The sequence below is a fragment of the Oryx dammah genome, unplaced genomic scaffold, assembly GCF_014754425.2.
Source record: "Oryx dammah isolate SB20612 unplaced genomic scaffold, SCBI_Odam_1.1 HiC_scaffold_11086, whole genome shotgun sequence".
NCBI classification, from domain to species: Eukaryota; Metazoa; Chordata; class Mammalia; order Artiodactyla; family Bovidae; genus Oryx; species Oryx dammah.
In genome coordinates, this window is record NW_024080480.1 from 15,704 (window position 1) to 27,669 (window position 11,966).

An 11,966-nucleotide genomic window follows, 5' to 3' on the forward strand; every position below is an offset into this window, starting at 1 on the left:
TGGATGACATCACGGACTTGATGGACGTGAGTCTGAGTGAACTCTGGGAGTTGGTGATGGAGAGGGAGGCCTGGCGTGCTGCGATTCATGGGGTCGCAAAGAGTCAGACACGACTGAGCGACTGAACTGAACTGAATAGTCCTTGCAGAGAGAAGGACGGCTTCTAAGCTTCCAGAAGGCTTGAATATAGGGGATCTCTGACCGTTTGCCATTCTGTTTGAGGAAGTTAGTGAGATCTGATAAAATATTGAAATCAGAAGTCCTGAACTCAGCCTAGTGGTTTTGGTTACCCAATTTGTATTGAGGCCAAATTTGAGTGCAAAGTGACTCGAGTTTACGAACCTTAAGAGCGGTCAAGAGTAGAGGTTTGAGGTTTCATTTTACACAGGCCAAGAGAGAGTCCCATGGAATGGATTGGCTTGACCCCATAGCAAATGGCTAATGACTGTCCGGTCAAGAGAAAATGTCATCCCCTAATCCTTCAACCCGACAAAGGGAGAGAGGCTCTGAAGGAGGGAGGGGTGTCCCCCAAGTACCTCCCCAGAGGGCCTTTTGGCTGGAGGGTTCCCTGGGAAACCAGAAAGACAATAGTCTATGGCGCCCTAGAGTACCATCTGAGCTTCCCTGGGCTACTGGGTCAGGCAAGAATTCGTGGTGGATGGAGGGAGGGGTCAAATGGCAAAAGGCCTCTGCCCTGGAGTTGGTCGGTCTCATGAAAAAAAGAATGTAAAGAAAAGAGGAAGAGAGAGAAAGAGAGAGAGAGAGGCCAGTACTCCTCGGGGTACGTGGAAAACCAATAAAGCCCTTATTGAGGGCTTGTACCGTTCATGAAGGTGCCAGGCATCCTCTCGAGGAGGTCTTGAAAGCCTGGGCAGGAAAGTGAGCTCGGCAGGCTTTCACGCTCTGAAGAGCCGGCCATGGAGAATGAGAAGGAACCTCAACCTCCCGGGTTTCGGCACCAAAAATGTAAGTCAAGCGAACTAGAGAAGGTGAGGTTCGGAAAAAGAAAGAGACCGGCACTTTATAGGAACAGATCACCTTTAATGAGGTGAGAAGGGGCAGCAGTCAGATTAGTGGGCTGCTGCGCTAAGTCAAGAAGAGAGTAGGTATATACAGAAAACATATATATGTAGAGATACATTGTTTTGAGAGGGTCTGTTTTTCCTCAAGATTACTTTTGATTAGCTTTCAACAACTGGGGCAAGGAATTCCTGAGACCGGCCGGAGACTGGGATCGGCTGGGAGCTGAACGTAATCCATCTTAGTGTTCATTCCTTTCTTCTGGGGGAGAAAGTTCTTTACTCTGTATAGAGTGGTGGGGAGGACCTGGAGGGGAGTTTTAACTCCAGGCTATTTTGAGCCGTGTAGCTTTCATTCAGGAAAGCTGTTTACCCCGAGCACAGACCCTCTCTGTGTCCCAGCCCAGCCTGGCAGGTCCCAGTTGCCGAAGCCCAGCCCCTCTCACCTGGAGGACTGGGAGCAGCCACATGGTCCTGCCCCGTGGATCATCAATGCCAGCTGCTCTCCAGGGACTCGAACTGAACCCACAGGCAAAGCGCCCTCTATGTGTCGAAATCATTTGTTTTTAGTATTTCTCATCTACTTCCCTTATGTTTTTCTGCTCTTACTTCCCCATTTCATGAATTGTTGTCCTTTAGAGCGTTTGATGGGTGTGATAACGTGTCCTCCATGGCTGGGGAGACACAGAGCATCCCAGTTGCCCAAGATCTCCCTGCAAGTGTGTGTGAGGGTCTGAGGAGGTGGCCGCCAGTTGAACAGCATGACATGTGTGGCGGGGCTGAGAGGAGAGTGCTGCAGAGCCGGGGAGATGAGTGATGGAGAGACGCTGGTCTGTGATCGGGAAGAATGTAGCAATGGGGGTTCAGGCCCAGCCTCGCACAAACAGCCATCTTACCCTCCTTGCAAGCAGCGCCGCCCCCCACCCACCGTGCATCTCAGATCACCTTCCTGCCCGGGGCCAGGGACGGTCCCTGAGCCTGACGCCTGCCCCTCTTTTAGGTTGGCCTCCTAAGGTCCAGAGTCACTGGGAAGCAGAGGCTGCCACGGGGGAGTTGGAAGGAAGGAGAGGCGCCTTCCCCACCCCTCATTCTGCTGCCCCTCCCACCTCTTTGCATACTTCCCCTGGCTCTGGGCTGCTGACCACCAAGCTGCTTATTCCACTGACTCTGCACTCCCCTCCCCACTTCCCTGCAGGGAGCCCCGCTCCTCTGTGCCCTGCCCCCTCTCCTTTATCTAAAAAAATGCATTTATTTATTTATTTATGAGTGTGCTGGCTCTTAGCTGCCGCGCGAGCTTTTCTCTAGCTGTGGAGAGCAGGGGGCTACTCTCTGGTTGTTAATCACGGGCTTCTCATCCTGGTGGCTTCTCTTTGTCCCAGGGCACAGGCTCTAGGCTGCTCAAGGCCTCAGTAGTTGTGGCTCCCGAGCTCCAGGACTCAGGCCCAGTAGTTGAGGCGCATGGGCTTAGCTGCTCTGCAGCACGTGGGATCTTCCCAGGTGTGGGATCAAACCCGTGTCTCCTGCACTGGGAGGCGGGTTCTTAACCGCTGAGCCACCAGGGAAGTCTCCTCTCTATTGGCCGAGTCCCTCTTCTCGCTCTCGTGCCCCTCACCCCGGCATCTCCCAGACTCTGTCCTTGTTGCCCTCGTCTCTGAGCAGCATCCCCAGCGCTCTCTCCAGCGGCCCCTCCATGCACAGGGCCATCACATGCACACCTCCGCCCCCATCTCGACTCCGCTCTTGGCTTTCAAAGCCAATGCACTTCTGCAGAGTTACCGCCCTGTTCAGTGCTCAGATACGCTCAGAATGAAATTCCTTGAAAGTCCTTGCGACTCCAGTCCTCAGACTGATCTTTTTGCGGCTAAGGCTTCACCCTCCGGACTAGCCTTCCAAAGAAATAGCCCCCCAGTCTTCTTCTTGCCTCCTGTCACCCTCTGAGGGCCTTGCAGGGGAGGGGGGCTTGGAGGTGCAGTGGCAAGTCTGCAGGAGCAGGAGAGGGGTGGTGAGCCGGTTCTGGGGAGGGAGCCGTGAGGAGGATGCTGAGCTGCTTCTGTGTGCATTTATGTCCGAGGGCTGAGGGTTCTCCTGGGAGGAGGGCAGGGGCTTCCAGTGAGCCCAGATGCTTCTGCCTGCAGCCAAGAACTCATGAAGGGGTGGGGGTGGGCAGGACTGCAGGGAGCACCAGCTCCTCCTTCCCTTCGGTTCTCACTGGTTTTATCGAGCTGAGCTGCTGTTCAGTCACTAACTCATGCCTGACCCTCTGTGACCCCGTGGACTGCAGCCCGCCAGGCTCTGCCGTCCACGGGATTCTCCAGGCAGGAATACTGGAGTGGGTGGCCATCCCAGGTGACTAGGTGGTAAGTATTCTCGCCTGGAGTGTCCCATGTACAGAATACTGGAGTGGGTTGCCATTTCCTTCTCCAGGGGGGTTTCCTGACCCAGAGAGTTTTCCTGACCCAGGGATGAGAACTGCAAGTCCTGCAGTGACATGCGATTCTTACCACCTAGTCACCTGGGAAGCCCCTCATTGTGCTATAATTGCGATAAAATAAGCTGTGTACATTGAAAGTGCCCAGTTGAAAACTGTTTTCTTTTTGTTTTTCTTCTTTATTATTTTTCAAATTTTGCATAGAGTAACACTCACTCTTTTGTGATGTATACTTTGATGAATTTTTAAAGCAGGCATCATTTCTTGCAAACACCACCACAAACATACAGCACAATTCCATCGCTTTCCTCCAGGGTCTTCAACTGTGGATTTTGCTTCTTTAATGTCAGGCCGTCAAGAGCTTCATGTGCTGAAGGCTTCCCAGGACTGCTGTTCCAACGGAGTTCAGCTTTCAGAGGCTTTGAGGTGCTTTTGGACCTGGCCCGTGTGCGCCACCCAGCGGCTAGTCCGTGACACAGGGGTGGCCTTTCCCCAGTTCTCAGTCTGGGGAAAAGACTTCCCTGTAGCTCAAATGGTAAAGAAAGTGTCTGTGAGGCAGGAGACCGGGGTTCAGTCCCTGGGTTGGGAAGTTCCTCTGGCTAAGGGAATGGCAATCCACTCCAATATTCTTGCCTGGAGAACTCCACGGGCAGAGAAGCCTGGCGGCCTACAGTCTGCGGGGTCGCAAAGAGTCGGACACGTCTTTGTGACTAACACACACACACACACAGAGTCTCGGATACTGTCTCAGGGTTCCGCCAGCTCGCACAGCTTGGAGAGTGAGCTGACTGTCCAGAGTCCCTTTCTGGAGTTGCTTCCTCTTCTTCAACTCCCTGACCCCTTCCCCCTGCCTCCTGGTCCTGTGGTTGGAAAGCTGAGGCTTTTGTCTTCCCTGTCGGCTTGGTCAGCCTCCAGGGCCCCGCAGAGAGAGCATGAGAAGAAACACGCACTGGCTTCCCTGCCCCGCTGCCTCCGTGTTTCTTCTTCTTCTATTTTTTAAAAAAGATTTATTTATTTATTTGTTGGCTTGGCTGAGTCGTTGTTGCTGCACTCAGGCTTTCCCTACTTGTGAGCAGGGCCTCCTCTAGTTGCAGAGGGCAGGCTTCTCACTGTGGGGGCGGGGCCTCCAGGGGCGGGGCCTCCAGGGGCGGGGCCTTTGGCAACTGCAATTCTCAGGCCCTAGGCCTCAGTAGCCCTGGCACACAGGTTTGCTTGTTCCACAGCATGTGGAACCTTCCCGGACCAGGGGTCAAACTCACGTCCCCTGCATGGGTAGGTGGATTCTTACCCACTGAGCCACCAGGGAAGTCCTGATCTTTCTGGTGGTGGGTGTCTGAGTCGTGTCAAGTTTTGAGTGTTATTGAGGAGTGTTGCTCTGACATTGTGGCCCATGCCTTTGGTGAACATCTATATACCTTCTTCTTAGCATTTAAAGGGACCCTTGTTTTCTTTATCGGAAGAAACAATCGTGTATAGATCAGGTCAGGACCCAGTTTCTATAATGGCTGTTTTCATTTTATTTCTCTAATTGAAGTAGTTGATTGACAATGTTGTGCCAACCTCTCCTGTACAGCAGAGTGACTCAGTTGTACGTATGGAGATGTTCTTTTTTAAAAGATTCATTTCCATTGTGATTTATCACAGGATATTGAAGACAGTACCCCGTGGTATACAGTAGGATCTTGCTGCTTATCCATCCACATGTAAGAGCTTACGTCTGCTAACCCCAGACTCGGAGCCTTTTCCTTCCCTCCTCCCTCCCCCTTGGCAACGACAAATCTGTTCTCTATGTCCATGAGTCTGTTTCTGTCTGGTGGATATGTTCATTTATGCCATATTTGAGATTCCACATATAAGTGATATCATATGGTGTTCGTCTTTGACTTTCTGAGTTACTGCACTTAGTACGGTAATGTCTAGTTGCACCCATGTGGATGAAAATGGCATTGTGTTAGTTGCTCAGTTGTATCTGACTCTTGTGACCCCATGGACTGTAGCCCACGAGGTTCTTCTGTCCATAGGACTCTCCAGGCAAGAATACTAGAGTGGGTTGCCATTCTCTTCTCCAGAAAGCGGCATTATTCATTCTTTTTAAAGGCTGAGCAGTATTTCAGTGTGTGTATGTATGTGGATGTATACACGCCACCTCTTCCTCATCCATCATCTGTTCATGGACATTTAGCTTGTTTCCATGTCTCGGCTATTGTGAACAGTGCTGCTATGGACATGGGGGGGGCATGCATCTTTTTGAAACAGTTTTGTCCTTGTATATGTCCAGGTGTAGGAGTGCTGGATCATATCATAATTCTATTTTTAGTTTACTGAGGAACCTCCACACAGTTTCCATAGTCACTGCACCAACTTATATTCTCACTAACAGGGTAGGACGGTTCCCCTTTTTTCCACTCTCTCTCCAGCATTTGTTAAATGTAGACTTTCTAATGATGTCCATTCTGACCAGTCTGAGGTGATATCTCACTGAAGTGTTTATTTGCATTTCTCTACTAATTAGTGATGCTGAGCATCTTCTCATGTGCCTACGTAGACCCTGGATGTCTCCTTTGGAGAAATGGCTGAGACCTACTTTTAAGAGAAGTGGGATTTCAGCCAGGGTTAAATCTTTAGCTACATCCAGTGATTCAGAACACAATTTCCTGGAGGGAAACTGAGGCCTTGAGACCAGGGCACTTGAGCTCCTCACCACCTGCCCAGGTGCCCTGAACTCTCAGGTTGGGCAAAAGAGGCCTGAACACCTGTTAGAAGACAGTGGCTCCCTTGCAGTACATGTGGGTGTTTGAGAGGGAGCCGGGACATGCTCCTGCCCCCACAATCCGCCCCCCCTCCCAAGCTCAGATCAATGGTTGAAGGTGAGTGTGGGCATGGCCCCGGGGAGTGCGGGGCGACCAGGGAAGAAGAAAATGAGTTCCTTTCGTCACGACCAGAGGGCGTGCCTGGGAGTGGATCTCAAGACACAGATCCCAGTGGTGGAATCTCATGATGACCGAGGAGTCTTTCGACCTGGGGCTCACACACACACACACACACACACACACACACGTACACACAGCATGGGGGCACTCAGCACACTTTCCAAACCTGGGGAGCTGGGCCTGTTCACCTCTGGGTAGCTCTTAGCAGCACAGAAGCCACAAAGCCACACATTACATGAAATAAACAGAACTGGCCAGGACAGAGTGAGAAAGAAGGGGTCAGAGGCTCAGAGAAATTCGCCTCCTAAAATATGACAGAGAAAAGGAGAGACAAAGAATCAGTTCATAGAGGAGGGGGAGAGGAAGCAGGGAACACAGGGCCCCGAGGGCAGTGGGGAGGGTCACCCAGGAGATGGAAGATAAGCAGCGCCTGTGCAGGGCGGTGACCAGCAGCCAGGAGCCGGGGTGCGTGCAGACGTGGGAGAGGAAGCCTCTGGACAGAATGTGTGAAAGGAAAAGGGGCTTCTCCTTTCTGATCCTGCCTCAGGGCGGCCTCTCCTCTGCGGTGACTCAGGACCTCAAAGGAAGCTGACCCCAGGGAGGGGCAGGGGTCAGGCTCAGTGCAGGAAGGTGGTCTGAGATACAGGTGGGGGTGCTGCCTGCAGGGAGGGGAGGGTGGGGCTGTTTCTGCAGCGAGGCTGCACCTGAGCCCTGAGCTCCGCCTTCTCCCCAAGTGCAGACCCAGTTGAGTCCATTCCTGCCTCCAACCCCCTGCTCTGGGGCTACTCTCTCCTCACCCACCACCAGCTCTGCCCTCTCCCCGCCAGCAGTGATGTCTCAGCTCCTTGTGGGCACACCCGCCTGGACCTGGGCCACTTGTTCTCCCCAGAGGCACAGAGGTCTGGACACAGCTCTCATCACGTGCTGCAATTCATCCTCTGAATGAGTGACACCCCTTTCTCCTAATCTGTAAAATGCAGAAGTAGGTGCTGACAGTGGGAAGTGAACCAGAGACAAGTGCAAAGGAGATTCAGGAAACCTCTCGAGGCTTGAGGGACATCTGACGTGTCTACTTCTGACCTTGGCTCTGGTTCCTTGAAGGGACTGAGAGCTTGTTAGCTCTGAGGATGGGAGGCAGGACCACCTGTCTGCTCCCGGCTCTGTTCCTTCTCATCATCCCAGGTGAGTGGGGTGGGGCTTCTGACCCTGGAGTGACTGAGGCAGGAGATCCTGAGGGTTTGTCCTGGGGGAACATGGCAGGGAACACGGCAGGGTCCATTCATTCATCCAGACACTTATTTGTTAATCAAATATCACATTTACTATCACCTCACAGCTTCTATGTTAGGTGCTGGGAAACAAGGAACCAAACCAAACCAAAGTGTCCCCCCACCCTCCTGTAGGACAGTGTTTTTCAGCCTCGGCCATTCTAAACACACAGATGAATGAAAGGAAATGGGGGTGATGAAGGAATCCACTCCCGAAGAGCTTGTTAAAGCTCCATTTCTGGCCGCGCTGGGTCGTGGGGGTGCTCAGCTCTTCCTCCACGTGCGGAGCGCTGGCTTCTCATAGCAGAGGCTTCTCTGGTCCCAGAGCACAGGCGCCAGGGGTGCAGGCTCCACGGCCCTGGTGCCGGCGTGGAGTTGCCCACCCCACCCATGGAATGGGGAATCTTCCTGGACCGGGGTGGAACCCGTGCCCCTGCATTGCACCATTGGGGAAGTCCTTAAAGTTTTTATTGTAATTTTTTCCCTCACTGTTTTGTTGATTTGGGGCATCCCTGGTAGCTCAGATGGTAAAAAATCCACCTGTAAGGCAGGATATCCTGGTTCAACCCTTGGGACAGGAAGATCCCCTGGAGAAAGGAATGGCAACCTACTCCAATATTCTTGCCTAGAGAATTCCATGACAGACCATGGGGTGGCAAAGAGTCAGACTTGACTTAGCGATAACGCTTCCATTTTATTTTGCTCTTTAGACATTTTCTAAGCATGTGGAAATGTTAACTTCTGTTTTATTGTTAATTTCTAGCTTAGTTGAGTTATATTCAGAGAACATTCTCAATGACTTCAGTCCTTGGAAAATTTCAGTCATCTATTTTGCGGCAGTCTCTTTAATGGTCAATTTTTGTAACTGTTCTCTATGTGCTTTCAAAAAATGTGTTGTTTGAAGTTGTTAGATCGTGTTGCACATGCTTCTGGTTGCATCTCACACTCATGCTGAACAATCGCACTGAATGCTTATTGACTCTAAAGTAAAGTGCTCAGAGTTTCTGTGAATGTGTTTACATTGGCATGCATGCATGCTAAGTTGCTAAGTCGTGTCCGACTCTTCGTGACTCCATAGACTGTAGTCCGCCAGCCTCTTCTGTCCCTTGAATTCTCCAGGCAAGAATACTGGAGTGGGTTTCCAAGCCCTCCTCCAGGGGATCTTCCTGACCCAGGGATGGAATTTGTCTCCTGTGGCTCCTGAATTGCAGGCAGATTCTTTAGCCCTGAGCCACTGGGAAGCTCCAGGTTTGCACTGACTTGAGTAAATTTAAATAATTTTTAATGGAGGTCTGATTTAAGTGATTTCCAAGGCTCTGAGTACCTTTATGCAAGTTTCAGTTCAGTTCAGTTCAGTCTCTCAGTCCTGTCCGATTTGTTGTGACCCCATGGACTGCAACACGCCAGGCCTCCCTGTCCATCACCAGCTCCTGGAGTTTACTCAAACTCGGGTCCATTGAGTCAGTGATGCCATCCAACCATCTCATCCTCTGTCATCCCATTCTCCTCCCACCTTCAATCTTTCCCAGCATCAGGGTCTTTTCCAATGAGTCAGTTCTTTGCATCAGATGGCCAAAGTGTTGAAGTTTCAGCTTCAGTATCAGTCCTTCCAATGAATATTCAGGACTGACTTCTTTTAGGATGGAATGGTTGGATCTCCTTGCAGTCCAAGGGACTCTCAAGAGTCTTCTTCAGCACCACAGTTCAAAAGTATCAACTTTTCAGCACTGAACTTTCTTTATGGTCCAACTCTCACATCCGTACACAATTAGTGGAAAAACATACCTTTGACTAGATGGACCTAGACTGAAGATAATGACTAAGTGAGTGCTGTCTTGTCCTCGCTCTTATCTTACAAAAGCACTTCTCCCAGGAATTTGGGAGTGGAATTTACAATTCAGTGAACATAATGGGATGTGTCCTGTATGGAGTCCATAGCACATGGAAGCCCAGTAGCAACCACTGTTTTGGTCAGCTTCAAGGAGGCCCCTTCCAGTACATTTACTACACCATCCCCAGTTTACTACAGCTTACCGGTTTACTACGTCATAACCAGTAGGAACAGCCTCCCCACAGACATGTTAAGGGGGTGTTTCAGCTGGACCTCCTGAGGTCGTCAGTGCAGAGTCATCTTCTGTGGAAACGGGTCCTCTGGTCTTTCCTCCCCATCAGAGCAGAATAACACAGGGATGGCTGCAAATGGACATGACTGGAAAAGGAAAGACTTACTGGCCGCAGACAGGGGAAGAGGCGTTAATTACAGGAAACTGCTCTTGCTCTGCGTCAGTGTTTGGGTTTCTTCGAGATCTGCAGTTGTGCTTTTATGGGATTTTCCTGGTGACTTTGATTAGAATTTTGAAGGGCAAAAGGTCCGTCTTACGGAAGGCGTATCCCTTCCTTGACTGTTACTCAGCTCAGGAGGCCCTTGGGTCTGGTTGAACTATTCACAATGCAGGAGGCTGTGGCCCTGCCCCTAGGACGGGAGGTGACACGTACATGGATTTGTGTTTCCAGGCTCATCTGCCATCTCAGGTCCCGGAGCAGTGAGAGGTGTGGAGCAGGACTCACTGACTGTGCGGTGTCGATACAACCCTGGGTATGAGACTTACGTGAAGTGGTGGTGCCGGGGGGCTGACTGGAGCAGCTGTCGCTTCGTTGTTAAAACCACTGGATCAGAGAAGGAGGTGAAGAAGGGCCGTGTGTCCATCAAGGACAACTGGAAAGACCGCTCGTTCACCGTGACCATGGAGAAGCTCAGGCTAGACGATTCAGACACTTACAGGTGTGGGATTGAGAGAGTTGGAAGTGACCTGGCGGACCACGTTGACGTGACCATTGACCCAGGTAAGCCTATGAGTGTGTGTGAACGTGTCTCTTCAGGGCCTGCTCTGTCCAGGGACCCAACTGGCCCTCAGAGGGAATGTCCCAGGGGTGGGGGAGTCCTGAGGGCTCACAGAGCCCCCGCTGACCACCTGGGCTGGGAGCAGCCGGGCTTCCCCTCGACGCTTTCCTGGCTCCAGGGCCGCCTCCGGGTGGGATCAGGCTTTCCCAGCACCCTGTTTCCCTGCGCACAGTCAGTGCCTGAGCCTGCTCCCAAGAGGATGAAGGTGGTGGTCCCCGTGTCAGTCTGTGGGCCAAGGGGCCCTCCTCTGTGGGACCTGGAGACCCCGATTCCTGCCAGTGCTTTCCTGGGACCCCTGCTCTGCTGGGGGTGTTCTTGCTCTTTCTGGAATTCGGGGTTGAGTCTTCAGAACTGCAATGCCCGCTATGTGTTCCATACTCCATCTCAGGGGGAAGTCCCAGCCTAGTGAGGGTTGCCGTGCTTAATGTCGGGGGCTGGACAGGGCTCAACAGTCAGAAGTGAATTTCTGATGCATGAAACCCTGTCAGAAGCCATTTATATGTTTGCGTTGAATGACACTCTCTTCCTCAATCCATCTAGAAGGCAAACACCCCTGGGCATGTTAACAGAGGCACCTTGGTTTGACTGATTTTGTCTGTTGGGCTCTGCTTCTGCTGACCCTCGGACCGGGCAACACCAGCTCACGGGGCACCTCTGGCAGAGAGGGGTGGGCACACAGTCAATAGCTCCCTGCACATACACCCTGAACCTGTGAGGCTCATTATACTTGCAAAGCAGACCAGGTTCATCTCAGTCAACCCTGACAACACTCCTGAGAGGGACTCTCCCCATCGCGGGAGCTTAATAACGTCCTCCAAGTGCAGGCTCTTCCTGAGCCTCGGGATTTTGCTCAGGGCTGGTCCTGGCCTTTGAAGTTGTAGACCTTGGCTGTGTCAGCTGCCTGCTAGCCCCCATTCTACTCCTGTCCTCGTGGATAAGTAGATGGGGGAGGCACTGGCCGTGGCCCCGTCACAAGCAGCTAGAGCATTTGAATCCCGCTCCTTCCAGCTGCCCTTGGCCTGAGGCAACCCTGGGCCCCTCTAACCACCGGACCTGTGCCAGCCTCACTGCCTCTGAGGCTCTGTGTCCCCTGGAAGCCGGGGAGATATGAGCAGTCCAGGCTGTTGGCCCCTCCCTTGGCCCTGCTCCAGACACTCAGGATATGGAGGCCCATGCTTCCCAAACCCAGATGCCCCAGACTCAGAGTGCTGGGGGCCAGCGTGAGGAACTCCGCCCATGGCAAAGGTCATGAGGAAGGAGGCTTGGCATACGCAAAGGCATGATCAAGCCTCCTTCCTCATGACCTTTGCCACGGGCAGAGTTCCTCACGCTGGCCCCCGGCATCAAAGGCACTTTTCGGGCTGTAGGTGGGTGGACAGATAGAGAGCTGTGTAACCTAGTCTGTATGTCTTGCAACAG

The 11,966-nt window shown here is 52.2% G+C and overlaps 1 protein-coding gene across 1 annotated transcript; it reads left to right on the forward strand.

The window, feature by feature from the left end:
- Positions 1-7,411: 7,411 nt before the first annotated feature.
- LOC120860554 (CMRF35-like molecule 5) lies at positions 7,412-10,953 on the forward strand. Its single transcript, XM_040236368.1, has 2 exons — positions 7,412-7,559; positions 10,160-10,953. The coding sequence occupies exons 1-2, from the start codon at positions 7,505-7,507 to the stop codon at positions 10,951-10,953; spliced, it is 849 nt and encodes a 282-aa protein (XP_040092302.1). The 5' UTR covers positions 7,412-7,504.
- Positions 10,954-11,966: the final 1,013 nt, after the last annotated feature.

Excerpts from the sequence above, each read along its gene's own strand:
- LOC120860554 (XM_040236368.1), top strand. The coding sequence starts at position 7,505 with ATGGGAGGCAGGACCACCTGTCTGCTCCCGGCTCTGTTCCTTCTCATC. Across the intron at positions 7,560-10,159 it reads GTTCCTTCTCATCATCCCAG|GCTCATCTGCCATCTCAGGT; the intron begins GTGAGTGGGGTG and ends TTGTGTTTCCAG.